This window comes from Silurus aristotelis (assembly GCF_946808225.1).
Source record: "Silurus aristotelis genome assembly, chromosome: 15".
NCBI classification, from domain to species: domain Eukaryota; kingdom Metazoa; phylum Chordata; class Actinopteri; order Siluriformes; family Siluridae; genus Silurus; species Silurus aristotelis.
Genome location: NC_139588.1, coordinates 2,016,636 through 2,042,782, shown reverse-complemented (window position 1 = coordinate 2,042,782; position 26,147 = coordinate 2,016,636). Strand labels below are relative to the sequence as shown.

Sequence of the window (26,147 nt, the reverse complement as noted above, 5' to 3'; positions counted from 1 at the left end):
TATATATAATATATTTCGCCCCCGAAAGCTAACCTCAGGAACCTCCTGTGTGCTGGAAGGATGGAGACGTGAAAGTACGTGTCCTTCAGATCTATAGTGTATACCTGATCTGCGTCCCGACCCCCTTCAGGGTGAGCATCCTGAACCGGAGCCTCCTGAGAGAGCGGTTCAAGTAGCGAAGATCTAGAATGGCAAGCAACCCACCATTCTTCTTCGGAACAACGAAGTACGGGCTGTAGAAGCCTGACTTTCGAAACAAGGGGGGAACCACCTCGATGGCCCCTTTCACCAGGAGTGTTCACACTTCCTGTTTCAGGACCAGAGCCTGTTCGGGACCCACCAGGGTGGGACACATCCTGTTGAAACGGGGAGGAGAGGATGCGAACTGAATCGTAACCTCCCTCTATCGTGCGCAGGACCCACCGGGAGACCTCTGGCAGCCCTCCCAAGCTGCCAGAAAGTTCCTCAGGGAAACCAGCCCCTTGGGACTGGCCTCTGACCCACTCAGAGCAGCTGATGACACCTTGAGGGAGGCGGCGGGTCTCCCTCTTCCTCACCGAGACTTGGGGCGGAAGTGGAGGGAGATGCCCACTGGAGGGAGGCCGTGCTCTGAAGCACATCCTGTGGCAGAGCCAACGGCCCAGCCTCCTGCGAGGGAGGGATGGGCACCGTAGCGTGAGGTGTACACCGCCTCCTCGACTGAAGATCGTCAGGATTTCCGCACCACAGCCTGTTTGCTGGAGGCGAGAGCATTTGCTGGAGGCGGGACGCACCCTGCTCTCTCTTAGGCCCAGAGCGACGCTCTGTTTCTGGGCTTCGCGGTGCCCGGAAGGACCAGGCTGGGGCTGCCACCGACCAGCCCCAGGTACTGCTGAAACGCAGCCAACTGCTTTTTAGATTCCTGAAACCTGTTTACGACCGCCGTCATGGCGTCACCAAGAGCACAGCTCGATCCTTGTCTGGGAGGTCGGACAGAGCCACAGATGCCTCTCTATACCGACCAACAGCCCGCGCCGTGTGTTTCGTGGCCCGAAGATTCAAGTCGGCAGCGTGACGCAACTTCTTAACGTCAGTGGCCCCGGAGCTAAGTCCCTCATCCAAATCACGTAGCAGGTCAGTCTGGTATGCCTGTAACACGCCCATGGTGTGGAGACAACCCGCAGCCTGGCCTGCTGCCGCGCAAGCCTTCCCCACTAAAGCCGATGTAGCACGTAGCGGCTTAGTAGGGAACACCGGAGCCTTCAGTGACAATGCTATGCTAGGAGAAAGATAGCTGGGTAGCGTCTCTTCAACACGCGGCATCGCCTCGTAGCCGCACACCTTAGCCCCAACCACGTCCGCATAGAGCGAGGAGTGGTGAGACGAAGTATGCGCCGAGTACGGGGATTCCCAGGATCTAGACACCTTGGCGTGCAGATTAGTAAAAAACGGCAGGCCCCAGCGCCGAGGAAGTGTCACAGGACGCAGAAAATGCTCATCCAGCTTACTGGGTGCGCGTTGCCTCTGCTGCTCCACCGGCCAAGCTAGATCCAGCTTAGCGACGGCTCCCGTCACGACCTCGAGTAGTTCCTCATACAGCACAGGCTGAGAGGAATCCACGGGCTCGCTAGCATCCATCAGCTCAGCCTTCTCGGAGAGAGAGACATGTAATGCCGTGCTGCTCGTACCGGGAGAAGAAGCAGCCATCGGGCCTGTCTCTTCGATAGAGCCGAAGCTCAATTCAGCAGACGAAGCTGAAGGGGACTCATTCGACTCCAACCCCGCCGCTAAATCAGCCTGCCAGCCCCACGAGCGCCGGCGCCGCTTCGCCTCAGCGTAGCCATGCGGCTACAATGCGAGCAGTCGTCTCTCTCGAGAGCTGATTGTGCATGCTCCGCTCCCAGGCAAACAACACACCGATCATGTGAATCCTTACCGGTAATAAAATGCAGACACGGATGAACACATTTACGATAATCCTGTCTGCCAGCCATCACTCGATCAGAAAACCACAGCGAAACAGTGCTTACCTGAACGAGCAGAAAGCTAGCGTCTGGTCCATCTCGCAGCCATTTGTAGCTTCCTGTTTACACGACGTCGCACGCTGATGACGTCACGTTCCAAACACCTATTGGTCAGATTACACAAGTGGTTCAGAGCACGTTCACGCAGAGGCGTTCCCATAGCGTTTCAACGCAGCTCGAGTTCCTGAAGGGGAACCCTATTTCCCCGAGGAAACGAGACGCTACGGCGAAACACTTTGGGATCGAGTGTCCTATCACGCAACACTGATCAGCCCTGCCCAGCGTGTGAGAACCTCGGCAGGACAGAGGAGCCCGGAGTGGCTCCGGGTTGAGGCCACTACCCAACAAGTTCGGCAGGGGGGACCAGCCCGCAGCGTCACAATGTCCCGGAGTGATACTCCAGTAGATAAGGACGTAGAGGCAGCCACACTCCGGGGGAGCGAGCCCTGACCCCGAGCGGAGCGGAGACCAGGACTCGTAGCCGAAAGGATGGCATCCACTACCCATCCCGCTCAACGTGTTCCCATCGGCAAGGAAACCTTTCCCTTTTGGGGCCACGGTAGACAAACAGCTGCACCGACCGCCTCCATGGACTCGTCCTGTGGAGACAAGAGTCTAGTAATCACACTGGACACAGTCGGGTCTTTAACTCCTGGTCGGGGGCTATAAACGGAGGAGGGCAGAATGCCTGTAACATGCGCGTCGTGTGGAAGCCGTAGGCACCTTAGGTACGCACCCAGGTGTATTTATTGCAGAACCACCCACAGCTGCAAAAGGAGATCCCTCCTGGGAAGAATTTTCCACAGAGGGCCCTTGAGTAGGGATACCAGGTCCGCAAACCATGTTTTAACCCCAACAACACTGCCATCATCTCCAGGCAATTTATGTGCCACTCCCCACCCCGTGAGGGAAGCGTCCGTCGTTAGCGTTACGCGACGACAAGGAGTCCCTAAAACGGGCCCTCGGAACAGAAGGTTGGGTCCTTCCATGCATCTAAGGCTCGAAGGGCACACCGTGAGATCTTGATGGTACGATACGGACTCCCACTGGGGGAGAACCCTTCTGCCCCGGAGCCATCACTGGAGGGGCCTCATGTGGAGGAGGCCAAATGGGATTACACTGGATGCTGCCGCCATGGGACCCAGCAGCCTCTGGAACTGCCTTACAGTGAGTGGCTGTCCTGCTCCTACCCTTCTGACTCAGTGAGGATGACTTCAAACCGGGCGGGAGACAACCGTGCCCGCAACCTGGACGAGTCCCACACCACGCCAAGAAAAGTGTTTCTCGTGCTGGAGTGTTCTCAGCCCTTTTGGAGCGGCGAGGAAGTACCACTGAAATGCCACCGCGGTCTCCTGAACCCGCCAGCAATCGCCCTTACCTACAGCGTTACCAGGTCAAGGCAGGAGGGGTCACCGTGTCGCTCAGAAGGAATCCCACACCATCCCCCCTAGCAGGCCAGCCTGGTATGCCTGCAATACACTCATCGTATGGAAGCAACCCACAGCCTGACCTGCCGCGTAGCCCTACCTACCAGAGCCAAGCGGCTCTTTGTAGCCAAACCGATAGCCTTCATAGATGCAGCATTTGGGGAGAGATAGCTAGCTAGCGTCTCTACCCCAAGTGGCATCGTCCTTGTCGTCGTATATATATTTATATGTGAGCTATTCGAGTTGTCATCTTGAATCCTATAGACAAAATGTGCATTCAGCAAATCTCCCTGCTTAGCTGCTTTTTAAAACTCTACAAGTTCTATGTTTAAATATGTGTAAAATGTTCTTTATTACAGAACCACCCACAGAGCCACCAACAGGTAAAACCATTTTCTTTTACAGTAGGGTTAATTGACAACATGTAGAAGATATTTTGGGGAAAAGGGTATCTAAATTTTTCTAGTCTTTAGCTTTAATTCTAGAAAAAGAAACTGCATTTTCTGAAGCTCCTCGCTTAATTGCATTTCCAAATGTGCATCTTTTATGATTAAATATGAGTAAAATTTTATTTATTGCAGAACCACCCACAGAACCACCAACAGGTAAAACCATTTTCCTTTACAGTAGTTTTAATTGGCAATGTGTAGGAGATATTTTAGGGACAAATGTATATGATTTTTTCTAGATTTTGGATTGAATTATATGAAAAACAACTTCATTTTCTGAAGCTCCTTGCTAAATTGCATTTCCAAATGTACATCTTTTATGATTATATACAAATAAAAGTTTCTGGTTTTGCAGAACCACCCACAGAGCCACCAACAGGTAAAACCATTTTAATTTACTGTTAATTGGTATTTTGTAGGAGATTTTATGGGAAACGTGTATTTGAAATATTCTAATTGTTATATTAAATCATTTTAATAAATCCTGCATTAACTGAAGCTCATTGCAAAGTTGCTTTCCCAAGTTCTTCATCTTCTATATGTAACCACAAGTACCATGTTCTTTTATTGCAGAACCACCCACAGAGCCACCAACAGGTAAAACCATTTTCCTTTACAGTAGTTTTAATAAGAAATGTGTAGGAGATTTTTTTTTTTTGGATTCTACTTTTAATTCTAGAAGAAAAGCTTTATTTTCTGAAGCTCCTCGCTAAATGCAGTTCCAAATGTGCATATTTATAACTAATTACAAGTAAAAATGTTTTGCTTTTGCAGAAACACCCACAGAGCCACCAACAGGTAAAACCATTTTAATTCAGTTTTATTGTATATTGTAAAGGAGATTTTTTTTTTTTAAAACCATTTATCTTAGTTAATCCAGTTTTTTATCTTGAATCCTATGGACAAAATTTGCATTTACTGCATACAATATATTTGATAATATATTTAAATCACTTTCAGTTGTCAATGTGTATGAGATAGACAAAATGTGCATTTAGCGAATCTCCCTGCTTAGCTGCTTTTCTAAACTCTACATGTTCTATGATTAAATATGTGTAAAATGTTCTTTATTACAGAAACACCCACAGAGCCACCAACAGGGAAAATCATTTTCCTTTACAGTAGGTTTAATTGGCAATGTGTAGAAGATATTTTTGGAAAAAGGTATCTGAATTTTTCTAGTCTATGCATCTTTTATGATTAAATATGAATAAAATTGTATTTATTGCAGAACCACCCACAGAACCGCCAACAGGTAAAACCATTTTCATTTATTTTTTTATTTACATTGTGAAGGAGATTATTATTTTTTTTTAAACATTTATCTTATTTAATCCAGATTTTATCTTGAACCCTATGGACAAAATCTGCATTTACTGAAGCGCTTTGCTAAGTTGTTTTTCCACATTCTACATATTCTTTGTTTAAATACAAAGAATGTTTTTTATTGCAGAACCACCCACGGATCCCCCAACAGGTAAAACCATTTTCCTTTACAGTAGTTTTAATTAGAAATGTGTAGGAGATATTTTTGGGACAAATGTATATGAATTTTTCTAGATTTTAGCTTGAATTCTATGAACAACTTAATTTACTGAAGCTCCTAGCTAAATAGATTTTACAAATTGTACATTTTATATGCTTAATTACGAGTAAATGTGTTTTTTTGCAGAACCACCTACAGAGCCACCAACAGGTAAAACCATATTAATTCAATGTTAATTCATAATTTGTAGGAGATTTTTTGGGAACCATGTAATTGAAATATTCTAGTTGTTATATTAAATCATTTGGATAAATCCTGCATTTACTTTGTTGCAAAGTTGCTTTCCCAAGTTCTTCATCTTCTATGTTACCATAAGTAACGTTCTTTTATCACAGAACCACCCACAGAGCCACCAACAGGTAAAACCATATTAATTGAGCCAATTAACCAATTAGGATTATTTTAATTATTTCCTTTTAGACCAATCTGTACTATCAGCAATAATATTTTTTTAATACCGCTTTAAGCCATTTAAAATAAAGAAAATAAAGATTATCATCTATTTCTCCTTTAATTAGTGACTCCAAGTCCCTGTGAGCTTCTGAGCTGTAGTGAGAATGAATATTGTGGGGAGAAAAATGGCATCTATGGCTGCTTCTGTATTGTGAACCATCCCAAACCAAACCCTGATTATTACGGTACATATTTTCTAAAACATTACTGCTGTGGAAACAAACGCTATGATTAATGCTTTAATTCCCACAAAACCATCCCTGACCAACTACTTTTTCTTCCATCAGATGCCACTGAAAAGTGTGATGGCAGCTCTGGCACCATGTCTCTGTCCCGCTGTCAGCTGTTTGAAGCTGGATTTCCTAATAATGAACTTTACTTGAATGACCCCAGCTGCAGAGGAACAATCCAAAATGACCGACTTATTTTCCACTTTGATAATGATAACCACATCTGTGGCACACATCTCACGGTACACCTAGCTGTCAAAGCAATTGGGATTAAGTTAAATTTGTTAATCAAGAAGTCAGAGATGTTAAAAACATGAATTTAACTTTTAACTATATTTACAGGCCAACGGCACCCATATCATCTATGAAAACCAAATATACGGGGAGGTGGACACAGCAGGGGGCATTATTAACAGGAAGAAAACACTGGAGCTTTCTTTTTCCTGCGTGTACCAGATTAGTGAGACATCCAGCATGAACACAGAGCTCAACCCTATTCAGAGGTAGGAGTTCTGTTGAATAGTAAACCTTTATGTAAGGCATTAGAGTGTAACACTTTGCATGCATTAACACCAAACTTGTATACACATTTCTAATTAATCTGTGGTTGTACTTTTTTAAAGCATTCTTAACAGGCATAATCCATATGGAGTGGGCATGTACCAAGTCACAATGATTCCCTATATGGATGCTGGCTTCTCTCACCCTTACACTGGCAGTGCGAATATAATGGTGGGCGATCCAATCTACATAGAAGTCTCTGTTCAAGGAGTGGACAGCACTCAGATTGCCCTGGTGATGGATACATGTTGGGCCACACCTGTAAATGAGAAGCACTACCCTGTCTACTGGGAGCTGATTACTCAAAAGTAAGTAACTCTTTCCTTCTATAGATACCTTAAAAGCTTATCTTAAGCTGCCTGTGGTCCTAGTAGAATTAAACACTAAATAGCATATAATGTTTACTGTCCTTTACTAATTTCTCACGCTGCTTCAGCTGTTGTCTGATATCTGACTTTACTAAAACACACATTAAAATATTTGTTTTAAGAGCTTTTTCTGTTGCTTATTCTGGTCACATAAAAAAAATACACCCTCTTTAAATTGAACTCCTTAAAATCAAGACATACAGTGGCCCCCTGCTTATCCACCTTAATCCGTTCCTTAAAATCGGTTGAAATGCGAAAAGGTTGAAGAGCGAATGTAATTATTCTATAAGAAATAATGGAAAACCAATTAATTCATTCCCGACCTCCACCGATACCCATTTATTAACAATTTTTGCCCTTTTTTTACTGTAAATACTAAATAATACAAGTACATAAATAATACTGTATATAATTGTTATGCGGCGAAATGAGCGGAGGCAACGCTGGAGCACAGTTTGCTTGAGTTTATGAAAAACAAAAGAATAATTGTTTAATTTACGATAGATGCTCTATCCACGAAGGCTGAGGTGAGACAGGTAAGATTCTTTCCCTCACTCCACGTGGGTCGGGGTAAAAAAAGGTAGATAAGCAGGCATTTGGTCATTCAGCGGGTGCAAATTTTGGTCAAAAAACTGTTCGCTAAGCGAAAGGTTCGATGTCCGAGCCGTTCGATAAGCGGGGGACCACTGTATTAAATTAACTGGTCCTTAGAATTAAGTACATTAAATACAGTCTCAGATATAACAAAACATGACATTATTTTACAAAAGCAAAACCGTGGAGAGTACATATAATGATTCAACACTTTTAGCAGTAATAACTAATCATCTTCTTTTTGACTATCAGTCACTCACATCATGTTAGAGAAATTTTGGCTCTAATTTCCTTGTCACGTTGCTTCAGTTCATTAAATTTTGATTATACACAGCTCATTTAAGGCCCTGCCACAGCATTTTAGATGGGTTAAGGTCTGGACTTTGACTGAGCCATTGCAACACCTTGAATCTATTCTTTTTTTTAGCCATTTTGTTGTAGATTTGCTGTTGTGATTATCCTGTAACCTGATCGACTGCTCAGAAGATAAGATTATTTCCATTGGATAAATGGAACTATAAATATAAAATATAAGAAAATATGAGAAAATATATTAGATAATGATAAAGTTGTAGGTACAAATAGTACAGATATATTTAGATATTTTTTCCAAGCTTTAGCTATCACACAAATAACCTCAATTTTGGCTCTAGAATCTGGTATACAGATAAAATCATTAATGACTAAATGACTGCAAGGTGCACAGGTCCAGTGGCTGCAAAACCAGCCGAAATCATCACCCCTCCCTTAGAATGATGTACCATAATTGTTTAAAAATGCCTTATAACATTTCCTAGAGCAGCAGCTTTTGCTTCTCTAAAGTCAATGCTGAATTTCACACATTGTTTTTTATTTTGGCCTGATTTTAATCAATAAATGTGCATGTCATGTGTTGTTCATCTGAGGTTTTATTATATGTTTATATATTTTATATTTATAAAATGTTTGTGAATTAAATATTTTCAGATGTCCTAATCCAAATGATGGCACAGTGAATGTTCTTCAGAATGGTTTATCCACAATTGGACAATTCTCCTTCGGGACGTTTTCATTTAGTGTAGACCAGTCCAGCGTTTTCCTTCACTGCAGCGTTCACCTTTGCCTGCTAGAAAATAACTGTGCAGTGGTGAGTCAATACATTCCTGAACTAGAGAATATTGAATAGGCAACTTGCATGTAAGATAAGCCTTCAGTGTGAAAATCTAATAATGACATCAGCACTACTTAAACCTCACACACAAACACACACACACACGCACGCACGCACATTCATACTTTCCACATTTTTCATACTTTTTGATAGGATGGTGAGAGGGGTGCCAATACTAAGTACAAAGTATATATGGTTGGCTAAGCTGACTGGAGGCACCTTATTTAAATTATCATGATCCCCAAAAACAGGAGACATTAAACATTGCTTAAAGCAGGAACAAAAAAACAAATTAGCTCAAAGTCAGTAAATAAAATGATTCATTAGCTCATTACATTGTAAAATAAACAAAAACTATTTGTTAAAAAAATAAAAAAATAAAATCTCTTTTGTGTGTTTTGTACAGGATTGTTCTTCTGAAAATCCCCAACATGTAGTCAGATTTGTGGACAACCATGATAGTGCCTCCATCTCCATGGGGCCTTTTAATCTGGTCAACTAAAAACAGAGGTAAAAAAGAAAGAAAAAAGGCACCATGTTTGCAGAGATTTAGTTGTAGAGCTATGACATCAGTGACCACAGTGTTGCATTTTTTATCTACAATCTACAGAACATTGTCAGATCACTGACCTTTATTTATTTTTTCTGCTCTCTAACACACTGGTTTTTATTTTTACTTTACAGACTTTTAGCCCCAAAAGGAATAAAAACTTTCATTTACTGGATTTCCTGAGCATTGGAACCGTTCTCTGAAAGGAAAACATTAAGACCAATGATTTACTGCTTTTAATTTATCTGTTATTGAATTTCTGTCTTCTGAATCATAAAGTAACTTTATAATCATTGTTTAAACCACATGTCTGTATTTATGATTATTTTTATTCCTATTATTATTAAATGAGGTCAATGAAATGTGGGGATTAATAAGAATTTATGATGAATTCATTTATTGATTTAATTATTGCTTTAAATTTAATATTTTAGGAAGTAAGAAAAAGTAAGAAAGAGATTTTATTCTTGCGGTTTGAATGAGTATTTGTTCTTCGGCCTGATGATTCGATGGTAAACTTGGATAAATATTTTTCATGTCTGTATTCTTTTACAGTTTCAATAAATTTCTCTCTTTAAAGTCAGTCATTGTAGCATTGTTTCCTGCTTCCTTTTTTGTGCACACTGTGTGTAAGAGTGAGAGAGGCAGGACATTCAGAGAAAGAGACAGGACAATAAGACATGATTAATGTTTATCAAATAATATTGTTATAATATTTAGAACATTGTGAAGATCATTTTGAACATGTAGAATATTTGTTCTCCATAATGTCTGTATGTAATACATGTTTCTCCCTTTAAGCAACTTGCGTAACATTACAATAGAGAAACTGAACACACAGCCAGTACCTCTGATCAGGAGTTTAATGTAATGTGTTTAACAGAAATGTGAATTAAACCAAACGAATATCTACTCTAAAATGAAGTGAATTCTCCTGGGTACAGTTCTATACACCAGCCCCGTCTAAATGGCAGAGGAGGAATCCGAGGGGAGCTTTGGAAGAGAAGCGCAGCTGTGGAGTGCGCGAGGAGTCCGAAACGGAACGTACGTAGCGGGATAACTGGACGTACGTAGCGGGATAACTGGACGTACGTAGCGGGATAACTGGACGTACGTAGCGGGATAACTGGACGTACGTAGCGGGATAACTGGACGTACGTAGCGGGATAACTGGACGTACGAGCACACCGACATGAACCAACACGAACATACAATAACGGACCAGGAGTGTGGGTGAATGTGGGGTCTTTATAGGGGCTGGGAATGAGCGCGTGAAACGAGCCCCAGCTGTTCCCCATGAAGCCTGATTGCGCGCAAATCCGTGCGGGCGGGGCACACACGGGAGAAGGAGCGAGGTGCTTTGGGGAAACCCGAGGTTTGACAGCCGCCGAAGGGGGCATGGCAGGGGGATTCCTGACATCTGGTCAGTCAATTCCATTAATTATTATTTATTAGACCCCAGGAACCCTACTCTGATTTTCTTTTAGAATGTGCGGATTTGATCACAAATCTCGCTTCTACTTCTTTATACAAAGCATTAATTGTTGCTGACTTTAATATTGATTTTGATAATCAGGGAGACGCTTTAAGATCAGCAGTTGTGTTCATTCTGGATTCAGTAGGAATTAATCAGAATGTTATAGGACCCACTCATAGTGGTGACACAATCTTAATTTATTACTAATAATTTGATTAAATATTAAAAAATATAGTCACAATATCACAGTCTTCACCACGTTACCGTGTTAAACATACATTCACATCAACTACAGCAGCATGGGTTATTGATATTAATTATATATCCCTCTGACCTCACAGAACTCAACTCTGCAACTGAATGTCTGCAATCAACTTACTGTTATACTTTAGACTTTTAGAGCTCCCATTAAAATAAAATGATCAGAGAGAAAAAATGTGTACCATTGTACAATGATCATCTGCTATGCTATGCTAGCTGCTGTTAAAAAGTGTAATGTATTCAGAAAGATGTAACAGTAAGCAGCTTTCAGAAGTTAATAAAATTAAACAAATAAATACATAAATTATTTAATAATTAATCAGTGTTTATTTTTATTTATTTATTTATTTATTCATTTATTATTTTATTTTATTTTTTATTTATTAAATATTGTTAGATTTTTATTATGCCTTAACAAAAAAAATATTTTTGGAATCTTGGAAAGGTTTCCCATGTGATCCAAGATGCCGGTGGTGTCTTTTTTGATCAGGGAAGAATCACACAGCACACAGAATATATATATATATATATATATATATATATATATATATATATATATATATATATATATATATATATATATATATATATATATATATACAGTAGACTCTGGAAAACCCCTGAGCTAAAACTGATTCTGATTGGGTAAGAAGACACAGTAACCAGAGATGTGTGAGTTCAGACAAAGACATTCCGTGTACCTTATATATACAGTGGGTACGGAAAGTATTCAGACCCCGTTAAATTTCTCACTTTTGTTATATTGCAGCCATTTGCTAAAATCATTTAAGTTCATTTCTTTTCCTCATGAATGTACACACAGCACCCCATACTGACAGAAAAACACAGAATTGTTGACCTTTTTGCAGATTTATTAAAAAAGAAAAACTGAAATATCACATGGTCCTAAGTATTCAGACCCTTTGCTGTGACACTCATATATTTAACTCAGGTGCTCTCCATTTCTTCTGATCATCCTTGAGATGGTTCTACACCTTCATTTGAGTCCAGAAATTTTTGATTATACTGATTGGACTTGATTAGGAAAGCCACACACCTGTTTATATAAGACCTTACAGATCACAATGCATGTCAGAGCAAATGAGAATCATTAAGGTCAAAGGAACTGCCTGAAGAGCTCAGAGACAGAATTGTGGCAAGGCACAGATCTGGCCAAGGTTCCAAAAATTTTTTTGCTGCACTTAAGGTTCCTAAGAGCACAGTGGCCTCCATAATCCTCAAATTGAAGACGTTTGGGACGACCAGAACCATTCCTAGAGCTAGCCGACCGGCCAAACTGAGCTATCGGGGGAGAAGAGCCTTGGTGAGAGAGGTAAAGAAGAACCCAAAGATCACTGTGGCTGAGCTCCAGACATGCAGTCGGGAGATGGGAGAAAGTTGTAGAAAGTCAACCATCACTGCAGCCCTTCACCAGTGGGGCTTTATATAATTAATATAATTAATTATAATTTATATAACATAATTAATATATATATATATATATATATATATATATATATATATATATATATATATATATATATATATATATATATATATATATATATATATATATATATAGTTAATATATAGGTGGAGTGGTGGCTCCAGCGGTTAAGGCGCTGGGTTACCGATTGGAAGGTCGGGGGTTCAAGCCCCGGTATCGCCAAGCTGCCACTCTTGGGCCCTTGAGCAAGGCCCTTAACCCTCTATGCTCCAGGGGACCCTTACGAGGAAAATAAATCAAGGACCGTGACGTCGGAGTGACGTGGGGCCGCCTTCCCGTGGGCTCACCACCTGCAGGAGGGACCGTAAGGGACCGGTGCTGAGAGGATTGGGCTGCAGTCGAAGGCGGGGGCCTTGACAGCCCGATCCCTGGACACGGAGAAGTGTCTGGGGAATCTGCTTAGACTGCTGCCCCCGCGACCCGAATTATGGATAAGCGGGAGAAGATGAATGAATGAATGAATATATATCTCCTCCACCTCTTCTCACTGCAACTGCACCACTTCACTGCCCTCCCTCTCATTCACACACATGTACTCTGTCTTACTTCTACTGGCTTACATTCCTCTTTTCTCCAGCACATATCTCCACCTCTCCACGCTCTTCTCCACCTGCTCCTTACTCTCACCACAAAGTTCATAGTCCATAAGATGAGGTCCTGTCTGACCTCGTTATTCAACCTGTCCATCACCACTGCAAACAGGAAAGGTTTAGAGCTATTTATGTGAAAAAGGTTATCAAAATGGGTCGCCTACTAAAACAGAATCTGTTTTATTAGCCAATGTATTTGGTTTAGTCCTACGACAAAGTTTTGATTCTCATAATTTCATGGACACTACTTTTCCCAGGCTCCTTCACAAAATTGTGTGACATGGCCAAATGTTTTACTTTATTTTCATGATGGCAAGCAAGATCTATGTTTTCAGCCTCAACCCAAGTATTTCAGGCCGTCCCCCACCTCTCTCACAATAATGCACTTTTTCATTTAAAAGGTGATTCATTTTGCTCACTTTTTATGTAGGTTCATTAAAAGGATAAACCCCTTGAGATGAATCATCTAGTTTTTAAGGGGGTCCTTACATAAAGGCAGAAACTACTGTACATGAAGCAAAATAGACAAAACAATTCAAATACACTCACACATACACAGACAAAAACTCTCCCAGGCCCAGCCAATCCCCACCACACCAACTTGTTCCCCTAAGAATGTTCAAATACATGCAGTAAATGTACAAATACTAATACAAAGCTCTGCATGCATTAACATGCATAAACACCTTACTATACACATTACTTTCTATATCTCAGATGTAATTTTAAGCAAGATCAGATTGTTTGAAGTTGAGTAAAAAGACATGCCATAAATGATGAATTAATAATGCAGTGTGATGTCAAATTAAACAAGATTCCACATATAAATATGCTTAATCTATACACTATATTGCTAAAAGTTTGTGGACCCCTGGCCATAAGATTTATATGTGATTTTTAAACATCCCATTCCACATTCAGTCTCCATTTGCTCTTATAATAACCTTCCCTCTCTGGAAAGATGTTCCACTAGATTATGGATTGTGTTTGTTTAGATTTGTGCTCATTCAGACAGAAGGGTCTTAGTAAAGTCAGGTACTGATGTAGGTGAGGTGAAGAGGACTTGGGTTCAATAGGGTTGAGGTAAGAGCTCTATTGCAGGAGATCTTCCACTCAAACCAATGCAAAGCATATCTTAATAGAGTTTGCTTTGTTCACAGGGGTATTGTCATGCTGGAACATGTTTAGGTCTCCTGGTTCAATTGTGTGTCTTCAGCTTTGCGATAACAGTTTAGGATAAACCAACTATGGCTGTGAAAGTCAGGTGTCCCAATGCTTTTGTCCATATAGTGTATCGCTTTCATTTTTCCTTCAGCTATTACCTTGTATCAACTATAAAACTATCACCTTTTTAAATAACAAAGTATGGAAAAGTAAAAACATAAAATGCTCATCTTTGGAAATACTTAATTTTCTGCCATTCACAACAATAGCAGTGAAATACACCACATTATGTGTGTGCATATTTGTCAAAAACACCATAAGGCTGTATTTAATAACACTGGATCATGTGGTTAAGTTCACTTGAAAAGCACCAACAGAACAGGGAATCAAGTTATTTGTAACTTGTAATAACATACAACATAAATTGTGTTTTCTTCTTCATCCTTACTGGTGTCTGGACTGCTGAGGCCATTTTGGTAGGTGCATGTCCACTGTGAGAGACATAATCAATTAAAAAAAATCCAGAAATCACAATGTATGATTTTTTAACTATTTATTTGTATGATACAGCAGCAAATAAGTATTTGAACACCTGAGAAAGTCAATGTTAATATTTGGTACAGTAGCCTTTGTTTGCAATTACAGAGGTCAAACGTTTCCTGTAGTTTTTCACCAGGTTTGCACACACTGCAGGAGGGATTTTGGCCCACTCCTCCACACAGATCTTCTCTAGATCAGTCAGGTTTATGGCCTGTTGTTGAGAAACACGGAGTTTGAGCTCCCTCCAAAGATTCTCTATTGGGTTTAGGTCTGGACACTGGCTAGGCCACGCCAGAACCTTGATATGCTACAGAGCCACTCCTTGGTTATCCTGGCTGTCTGCTTCGGGTCATTGTCATGTTGGAAGACCCAGCCTCGACCCATCTTCAATGCTCTAACTGAGGGAAGGAGGTTGTTCCCCAAAATCTCGCAATACATGGCCCAGGTCATCCTCTCCTTAATACAGTGCAGTCGCCCTGTTCCATGTGCAGAAAAACACCCCCAAAGCATGATGCTACCACCCCCATGCTTCACAGTAGGGATGGTGTTCTTGGGATGGTACTCATCATTCTTCTTCCTCCAAACACATTTAATGGAATTATGACCCAAAAGTTCTATTTTGGTCTCATCTGACCACATGACTTTCTCCCATGACTCCTCTGGATCATCCAAATGGTCATTGGCAAACTTAAGACGTGCCTGGACATGTGCTGGTTTAGGCAGTGGAACCTTCCGTGCCATGCATGATTTTAAGCCATGACGTCTTAGTGTATTACCAACAGTAACCTTGGAAACGGTGGTCCCAGCTCTTTTCAGGTCATTGACCAGCTCCTCCTGTGTAGTTCTGGGCTGATTTCTCACCTTCCTTAGGATCATTAAGACCCCACGAGGTGAGATCTTGCATGGAGCCCCAGTCCGAGGGAGATTGACAGTCATGTTTAGCTTCTTCCATTTTCTAATGATTGCTCCAACAGTGGACCTTTTTTCACCAAGCTGCTTGGCAATTTCCCTGTAGCCCTTTCCAGCCTTGTGGAGGTGTACAATTTTGTCTCTAGTGTCTTTGGACAGCTCTTTGGTCTTGGCCATGTTAGTAGTTGGATTCTTACTGATTGTATGGGGTGGACAGGTGTCTTTATGTAGCTAACGACCTCAAACAGGTGCATCTAATTTAGGATAATAAATGTAGTGGAGGTGGACATTTTAAAGGCAGACTAACAGGTCTTTGAGGGTCAGAATTCTAGCTGATAGACAGGTGTTCAAATACTTATTTGCAGCTGTATCATACAAATAAATAGTTTAAAAATCATACATTGTGATTTCTGGATTTTTTTTTTTAGATTATGTCTCTCACAGTGGACATGCACATACGATGACAATTTCAGACCCCTCCATGATTTCTAAGTAGGAGAACTTGCAAAATAGCAGGGTGTTCAAATACTTATTTTCCTCACTGTATATGTTTACATGAGACGATCTTGCATAATAGCATGGCACTGTTTTGTAACTACAAACACATACTTTTTTAATCCAAGTTAAATCTTAGTTCATTGTACTCGATATAGCTGACCTGTAAATACATTCTTGTGAAGCATCTGAAAGCTGACATACCACTGCCATGAACACCACTACAGCCATATTTGAGACATGGTGCTCTCTCCAGTAAGGGAATGCTCCACCACAGCTACATCAGTGTTTGTTTCAGAGTATAGTACAAGACTATTGTGGTCCTTGATCTCCTGAAGAAGGAGCGTTTTGTCTTCTGCCAGCTTCCTTTAAAGGCGGTGGAAGCGTGCTGCTGTCTAGAAAGACAGGAAGTAAAGGGGTAGAGGTTTTTTCACAGCACTGTTCAACAAGTAAAAATATATTGCACCCAAAAAATGAAAGCAAAGCTGCAATAATTATAGTATGTGGAAAATTTCAATTTAGATTGATAAACAGGTAACTCATTGGTCCAGTGTGTAACATTCAGTGGTACACATATTCCTAAAAATAAAAATTGTGCTTTAATTATGTGACAAATAAAATTTGAATTGATTTGATTTGCTTTAGAATGGGCAGTTTTTATCTAAATATGGTCCCCTTCCACGAAGTGCCATGTTCTTATGGTAACCCACAATGAAAAAACAAACTACTGGTTCTAGATAGAACCACTCACTTTTTCTACTTCAGCTTGGAGGAAGCTGGTTGCAATCTACAACCACACAGCTATTTATCACTAAATCCTACAGACTGGACATTTAAAGAACTGAATTCAAAGATTGATCTTAACTGCTACTAAATGATGTGCTGATTTGATGTTTTGGTTGAGTGGGATGCATACAGTAGCTTAAATTTATCAACCAATTATATTCTATACTTTTATCATTCTGACAGTAAAGCGTCTAGCACTAAGGTAAAGCCTCTCAATCGACTGTTGAAGTCCTCTGTGTGTGGTGCCTTGACTGGAGATAAATCAGGTGTCTGTAGAATAAATAGTGAAAAATAAATCCCTGTTAAAACAACAAGAACCATTTCAGTGTTTGAATTTGTATTTAAAACCCCTTTTAATCCAACTTCATTGAACTTTGAATGTGCACTTCCTGAAGGAACACTGGAGTGGTGACATGTAGTTTGCTGTAATCCATAGATGAAAACTGAAAAATAAAACTTGCATTTCTTACTGCTTTCTGTATGATGTTAACAAATCTAGACACCGCTCTGTCTTCAGCCACAAAGAGCCCCTCAAAAAAAAGGCAGGAACATCAATCAGAGCTAAGGAAAAAGAAAAATAGGAATAACAGTCATAAAATGTATATATATATAAATAAATCAATAAAAACAATTTCCATTGAAACAATTTCCACTGTTTCTATCTGCTGCAACAGCCAACATTTCTGGCGTGCAGGTGAAAGGAGCACTACAGCAGAGCTGGTTTTTCTGAAAACTCTGAGAAGCTGCGCTGTAGTGTATCGCCGTTGATATGTCCAGACTGGAAGATATACATATATAATAGAATATGTGATGTCTGTTTACAGAAAGAAGTTTTATAATATGGTAAAACAATTACAGTTACTCTTCCTTCAATCGTAGTGCGATGTTTCAGCTGCTTTGTGAAGGCTTGTCTGGAGAATCCCGGAGAGATGACCTTGAGTTCCTGAAAGCAGCTCAGGAGGTCCAGTGTATAAAGTGTGGAACTGTTGACAGAAGCTGGCCAATAGCCACTCCGAAGGATGTCCTTCAGTCAGGGGTCCACTGATGATGGCATGTTTGACAAACATATAGCGGCTGATGCAAGTCAAAACGCACTTGAAACAAAATAAATTTATAAAAAATAAATAAATAAATAAATACAGATTTACTACATGCTTACTTTTACAACAGTTCAGTAACTCTGCATATTGTGAATGGTTGAAAGACATAACACAAGTTCCTATAATCCCAGTAGAGCACTCATACTGAACTTCTTGAGTAGAATCACACATTGTTTACATTTCTCTAACTCGCTAAATCGGAAACAGATGTGTTGATTGGACTTCACACAGGAAGTGCTTTGCAGAAGTGTACTATTTTTTTTGTTTGTAAAGAACAATAATAAAAGATGTCTGTCTTGGTTTGGGTTAATAATAATACCATGTACTAAACAATAGATTTTGACACAACTGCAATTGTAAGCACAATGCCACAACACACTTGTGTGAAAATCATAAAAATAAGTTTTTACCATTGATTTTACCAAGAAAATACAAAATAAAGCTGTAGGACAATTTAGATAAAGACCAATTAAAAGTCAACTGATCAATATTTAGAAAAAAACACACCATCATTCAGTATCAAACTAAATCTTAGTCTAAATCTTTACTAAATTCTGTTCTTAATGCATCTACTGGACTGTCAGTTTTGTCTAAAGAGTTTCTTTAATTACACATGGGGTTTGGATTTAAACTTAAATTCATCACTGTGATTTACCAAATTGCTGTTGAGGATGCAGACAAACAGTCACGATCATCAAACACTAATGTGAGTTTCCCACATTAGTTTTTCAAATAACCATGTCACAGATACCAATTGGATGAACATTGCTTGTTGCTTTCCCATGAAGCACAATGTAACAGGGGCTTTAAAAGAGGACTTACTGAAACTGTTAAGGTTATTTAGTGGGGATGCTGCAAGCGTCCCACGTAGCAAGTACATTCTAGAAAAGGTGTTTAAATTGGTTTTGTCTACAAATCAGAATATCCTCATTATTGTGGCATTTGCAGCTCTTACATTGGCTTTTCAGTGTCTAAGGGCAGTGGATTAAAATGCCAGATTTGCTCATCAACACAAACTGTAAGACAAAGTGTAGAATTTGGTCAGTTTTTTATTTGTATACCATTGAGGGATCCATTTAAAGCTCTTTTGGAGAATGAATTCAAAAAGATTTACAATGACCAAAACAGGGATGAAATAACGGATATTTCTGATGAGAAGTTGTACAAATATCTGAAAGCAGTTAGCGATTCTTTCTTTTCACTGTCATTTAATTGTGACAGAGTGCCTGTGTTCCAGTCATAAAAATTCAGCATTTGGCCCTTGCAATGCTTTGTTAATGAAGTACCCCCTGAGGAAAGAGATAAAAATGTTCTACTATGTGCCTTGTGGTTTGGCTCTAAACCACTGATGACTAGCTTCCTCACACCTTTTGTGGAGGTATGCTAAATTCTTGGATAAACGGGACCTTAATGGCAGGATCAAGTAGATCAGTCAATAAAAACCACAAAGGTCTATGCATTATGTGCTGTATGTGATACTGTTGCACGACCTTTGCTGCAAAATTTTAAACAGTTTAATGGAGAGTATATGTGTGGACACTGTCTTCATCCAGGTGTTCAAGTGAGAAAAGGCACTGGGACTGTGTGAGTGTATTCTTGTATGGAGGAGATGCCAGACCTTAGAGATCACAACACAACTGTGCAAATAGGTGAGATTGGCAAAAATAACAAACACAGCATTTTGGGCATATAAAAGGGGCATCTCTAACTGTGGACTTGCCCAATTTAAACCTGATCAATGGTGTGGTCCCTGATTACATGCATTGTGTGTTGCAAATAGGCACTTAATGGCTTGATTTCAAAAGCTACAGTCAACCATGTTATACTGGTTTGAACACTTCAATAGTGGATGAAAATCTTTTAGCAATCAAGCTTCCAAGCTTTTTTTCCAGAATCCCACGGTCTATTGTTGAGTGTAGGTTTTGGAAAGCTCCCAAATGGCAGAAATGGCTTTAATATTACAGTTTGCCAGTCCTGAAGGGGAAACTTCCAAACAAGTATCTGTGCCACTGGGCTTTACATGTTCATTTTGCTAGGTTCAGACATTTGTCAAGAAGATATTGACCATGCTCATGAGGCTCTGGAGCTTTATGTTAAATCAAAGTCATTCACAGCCAAACATATACAAAGACAAAGAAAAGGAACAACTCTGTTGTGATATTGAAAGATGGCAGTATTTTTAAGGTTTTATACCTTCTCTGTGTCAGTGATGACCAACATCGCCTATATGCAGTCAGAAAAATGTGGAAACTGTACAGTGCAGAAGCTGGTTCGAGGATCTACTGTCAAAATATCATTGACCTTCATAAAGACTGTTTATTTTCCTACAGGATTTGAAAGAGCAGTTGACAGCAATGACATTATGAGACCATGTATTTACATTCATTGTGAACAGTCTGGTCCTGTTTTTTGTGAACAAATTAGAACATATTGTTGTAAATAATAAAAGTTAAATCAAAATTAATTAAAACTGTAAACAATGCAAAAAAATATATATGTTTATGTTTTTTTTTCTGTAAAGTTTAAATAACATTGTATTTTTTTATTTCTTGAATTTGAACTGTTCTTAAGTTTTTTTTTTTTTTTTTTGCTCTTGTTGTGAAGTGAAGTTTGTGTCATTGCTGCTACACTGTGCATCTGTGCATCATTCATGGCTCAAATCTTACAATAAACTTTAGGCTTTTAATCACATTTTCTACTTTTATTCATCTGATTATCTCCCAGTGTCCAACTGCTCCATGACTTTGTGTATCATTCACCTCACAACTATAGGAAAGATTTACCCTAATCTCTTTCTTAATTCAATCTCTCAGTTAGTTTCTACTCACTCAGGGTGAAACCTGGAGCTGTTTAGATGAACACAACGTTGATTTCCTGGCAGGAATTGAGAAAAGACACACGGTTACTCAGACCACATCTCTGTTATGCTAATTCCAGCATACAGACCGCTCATCAGACGCTCTAAACCCTAAAACCACGGAGGTCTACTGGATCAGACAAGGTTCCAGGCAGAGTGATCAGGGAATGTGTAGAGCAGATAGCGGATGTCTTCACCGACATCTTCAACATCTTCCTAAGCTGCAACTTTGTTCCTACATGCCTTTGAGACTTGGCGCATCAGTAAAAACAAATATTTAATGTTTATTTTTCTGTGGCTTTATTTTTTAAATATCCGACTGAAGCAAGAACGTCTTTAAACGTTTAAAGTTTTATTTTCACTCTTTATATATATATATATATATATATATATATATATATATATATATATATATATATATATATATATATATATATATATATGTATATATGTATATATATGTTTAAAAAATGGACAAGTTCTCAGTGAATCATGAATAATTAAGCAAATAATAACATAAATGAAATCGTTGTGACTTTTATATATTCTTCATTCTATTATATATTTTTAAATTTTATAATAGCTATCTTTTTTTTATATATGTAGAATATTGTTAGATACAAAATACATTACTAGATTTATTACTATTATTATTATTATTGTTATAATAATAATCATTCATTTTCTCCCGCTTATCCGTAATTCGGGTCGCGGGGGCAGCAGTCTAAGATTGCTGCCCAATCCTCACAGCACCGTCCCTTATGCAGGTGGTGAGCCCACAGGAAGGCGGCCCCACTTCACGGACCTTGATATTTCCCTCGTAAGGGACCCCCGGAGCATAGAGGGTTAAGGGCCTTGCTCAAGGGCCCAAGAGTGGCAGCTTGGCGATACCGGGGCTTGAACCCCAGACCTTCCGATCGGCAACCCAGCGCCTTAACCGCTGGAGCCACCACTCCCCCGTTATAATAATTATAATAATTATAATAATAATAATAATAATAATTATTATTATTATTATTATTAGAAAGATGATTATATTGATAATAACAGACTCTTGTACAATTTAAGTGTAATTTTAATGAAATTTGAAGTAAAATAAAAAAAATCTGAACATCGGCGATTTTTGTAGTAGTAAAATGCGACCATCTAGTGGTGATATGAGACATTGCAACTTGTCGTCGAGCGGTACTTTTGGTATTTTTGCTCTGTTTCCACACGGATGGTTTTTACTTGTCGGACCTGTGCTTCATGCCAGATTTTATTCAGTAAAAAGAAATGTTTAATATTTATTTCTCGGTGGATTTATTTTTTTATATCCGACTAAATGAAGGATGTCGTGAATAAGTTTTTAAGTAAAGTTAACATTTTTGTCCTTTTTTATATTTATATTCAATAACAATGAACGAGTTCTGAGTGAATCATGAATAATTAAGTAAATAATAAACTGAATAATAATAAAAATCGTTGTTACTTTTATATATTCTTTATTAAATTATATATTAAAAAATTGTATAATAGCTATCCTATTTTTTATATACGTAGAATATTATTAGATACAATTTACATTGCTAGATTTATTATTATTATTATTATTATTATTATTATTATTATTATTATAGATTTATTATTATTATTATTATTATTATTATTATTATTATTATTATTGTTATTATCATGATAATCATTATTATTATTATTATTATTATTAATTATTATTATTTTTATTAATAGGATCATTATATTGATAATAACAGACTCTTGTACAGTTTAAATGTAATTTCAATTAAATTTTAAGTAAAAAAAAAAAAAAAACTAGAAATCTGCGATTTTTGTGGTAGGAAAATTCTAGTGGTCTAGAATTTATAGTCTAGAATCTAGTGGTGATATGAGACATTGCAACTTGTCGTCGAGCGGTACTTTTGGTATGTTTGCTCTGTTTCCACACGGTCGGTTTTTACTTGTCGGACCTGTGCTTCATGGCAGATTTTATTAGTAAAAACAAATGTTTAATGTTTATTTTTTGGTGGATTTATTTTTTAAATATCCGACTAAAGAAAGGAGTAAGCAAATAATAAAATGAATAAAATCGTTGTTACTTTTATATATTATTTATTCTATCATATATTTTACAATTGTATAATAGCTATCCTACTTTTTATATATGTAGAATATTGTTAAATACACAATACATTACTAAAACGTTCTTTCGGCTTCTCCCATTAGGGGGCGCCACAGCGGATCATCCACATGTTTGATTTGGCACGTTTTTACGCTGGATGCCCTTTCTAACGCAACCCTCCCCATTTATCCGGGCTTGGGACCGGCACTAAGGCTTGTGCAACCTTAATGGCTGGGGTTGGTTCCCTGACCGGGGATCGAACCCGGGCCGCAGCGGTGAGAGTGCTGCATCCTAACCTCTAGATTATATTGATAATAACAGACTCTTGTACAATTTAAGTGTAATTTTAATCAGTCTTTTACTTTATTATTTATTTTTTACAAAACTTTTTACTTTTACTCATTATTTTTTCCCCCATAAATATCTGTACTTTCTACTTCTTACATTTTCAAAAACAGACTCGTTACTTTAATTTTATTCCATCTGGTGAAAAGTGTTGAACACATGAAGAAAGGCAGGTGAAAAAAGGCATGGAAGCCGAGACACCAGCTGAAATCAATCAGTAATTAGAAAGCAGTCCTGCCCCGTGTCAGTGAAAATCAATATCAGCTGCTTCAGTCCCAACTAATGGCCTGTATAAAGATGTCTCATTACCAAGGTGTCACACAAGAAACATCTCATGATGGGTAAAAGTGAAGAGCTCTCTCAAGACCTTCACAACCTTATTGTTGCAAAACATACTATTAGCATTGGTTACAGAAGGATTTCTAAACTTCTGAATGTTCCAGCGAGAACTGTTAGGATCATAATCCAGAAGTAGAAAGAACATCATCTTACCATAAAGCAGCCATGACCAGGTGCTCCTCACAAGATTTCAGACAGAGGAGCAAAAAGAATATCAAAAGAGTTGTCCAAGAGACAAGGACCACTTGTGGAGAGCTTCAGAAAGACCTGGAATTAGCAGCTACAACTGTTTAAAAGAAAAGCGCCTGCTGCCAAAGAAGGGAGACCTGACGCAGCTGAAGAACTGGCGCCCAGTGTCACTACTGTACTGTACTGTACTGTATAGGTATGTTGTTCTCTATTTCCAATATGAAGTATGTAAAAGTAGGAACTCTTAATCTAAATGCTGCTAGAGCTGGTCAGAAAAGAATGGTGTTGTTTGAGTTTATAAAGCTGAAACGGATTGATGTCATGTTTATTCAGGAATCACACAGGGATCATAAAACTGAAGTGGATTGGATGTTCTCTACTAGTGGAGGAGTAGCAATACTCTTTTCAAAACACTTTCTACCAACCTCTTACAAAATGGAAGAAATAGTTAAAGGGCACATTTTAAAAGTACAGTGGAACCCGGTTATGTCGAGGGCCTAGGGGACGCCAAAAAGTGGCGAGATAACCGATGATCGAGACAAACGAAAACCAATATGGCGGCAATATATTAACATGCTTGAAATTTCTTTATGTACAGTTGAAACCAGATATTTACATACACTTCATAAAAGAACACAAAAACTTTTATTTCTTTACTGTCATACATTAAATCAGAGTAAACTTTTTCTGTTTTAAATCAATAAATATTTCAATTTTTTGCATTTGTTAAATGTCAGAATCGAGCGAGGGAGAATTTTTATGTATTTTTATTATTACTTTTATCAAAGTCAGAAGTATACATACATTAAGTTTATCGTGCCTTTAAACAAAAAAAAAACCCCTCCAGATGATTCCATTCTATGGGTTAAGAAGCCTCTGATAGATTAATTGATTCCATTTGAGTTAATTGGTGGCACACCTGTGGATGCATATAAAGGCACACCTCAAACACAGAGCCTCTTTCTTTGACATCATGGGAAAATCAAGAAAAATCAACCAAGACATCAGAAAAATAATTGTTGACCTCCACAATTATGGCTCAGTCTTAGGTGCAATTTCCAGATGCCTGAAGGTCCCACGTTCATCTGTCCAGACAATAATACGCAAGTATAAAAAACATGGGAATCTCAACCATCATACCGCTCAGGAGGGAGACGGATTCTGAGTCCCAAAAAGGAATGTTTTTTGTTGTGAAATGTGCAAATCAACCCCAGGACAACAGCAAAAGATCTTGTGAAGATGCTGGCTGAAACTGGTAAGACAGTGTCATTATCCACAGTAAAACAAATACTGTACCGCTATGAGCTGAAAGGTTACTCTGGGAGGAGAAAGCCATTACTTCAAAACCACCATAAAAAAGCCAGACTACAGTTTGCAACTGCACATGAGGGAAAAAATCTTAATTTCTGGAGACATGTCCTGTGGTCTGACGAAACAAAAATTTAACTGTTCGGCCATAATGATAAACGGTATATTTGGAGAAAAAAGGGCGAAGCTTTGAATCCTCAGAACACCATCCCAGCTGTCAAGTATGTGGGTGGTAGTATAATGTTGTGGGGCTGCTTTGCTGCAGAAGGGACTGGTGCACTTCACAAAATAGATGGCATCATGAGAAAAGAAAATGATGTGGATATATATTAAAACAACATCTGAAGACATCAGCCAGGAAGTTAAAGCTTGGGTGCAAATGGGTCTTCCAAATGGACAATGACCCCAAGCATACCTCCAAATTAGTTACAAAGTGGCTTAAGGACAACAAAGTCAAGGTATTGGAGTGGCCATCACAAATCCCTGATCTCAATCCCATAGAAAAAAGGCGAGTGCGAGCAAGAAGGCCTACAAACCTGACCCAGTTACACCAGTTCTGTCAAGGGGAGTGGGCCAAAATTCCAGCAAACTATTGTAGAGAGCTTGTGGAAGGATACGCAAAACGTTTCGGAGCAATTCAACCAAATACTAAGGAAGTGTATGTATACTTCTGACTTTGATGAAAGTGATAATAAAAATACATAAAAATTCTCCCTCGCTCGATTCTGACATTTAACAAATGCAAAAAATATGTTAATATTTATTGATTTAAAACAAAAAACTTTTACTCTAATTTAATGTATGACAGTAAAGAAATAAAAGTTTTTGTG

The 26,147-nt window shown here is 39.0% G+C and overlaps 1 protein-coding gene and 1 long non-coding RNA gene across 2 annotated transcripts; both read left to right on the top strand.

Annotated features, from left to right (window-relative positions):
• Positions 1–3,756: 3,756 nt before the first annotated feature.
• Positions 3,757–5,784, top strand: LOC310738033. Its single transcript, XR_014536970.1, has 3 exons — positions 3,757–3,813; positions 4,235–4,258; positions 5,761–5,784. It is a non-coding gene; the product is annotated as an uncharacterized lncRNA (long non-coding RNA).
• Positions 5,785–5,947: 163 nt separating this feature from the next.
• On the top strand, positions 5,948–6,987 carry LOC310738169 (uromodulin-like). The gene is made up of 4 exons (XM_083563159.1): positions 5,948–6,063; positions 6,166–6,350; positions 6,451–6,611; positions 6,732–6,987. The coding sequence occupies exons 2-4, from the start codon at positions 6,201–6,203 to the stop codon at positions 6,979–6,981; spliced, it is 561 nt and encodes a 186-aa protein (XP_083419285.1). The 5' UTR covers positions 5,948–6,063; positions 6,166–6,200; the 3' UTR covers positions 6,982–6,987.
• Positions 6,988–26,147: the final 19,160 nt, after the last annotated feature.

Bases quoted from the DNA above. Each gene is read 5' to 3' on its own strand.
- LOC310738169 (XM_083563159.1), top strand. From the start codon at position 6,201: ATGTCTCTGTCCCGCTGTCAGCTGTTTGAAGCTGGATTTCCTAATAAT. The intron at 6,351-6,450 runs GTACACCTAGCT...CTATATTTACAG, and splicing joins TCTGTGGCACACATCTCACG to GCCAACGGCACCCATATCAT. The intron at 6,612-6,731 runs GTAGGAGTTCTG...ACTTTTTTAAAG, and splicing joins GAGCTCAACCCTATTCAGAG to CATTCTTAACAGGCATAATC.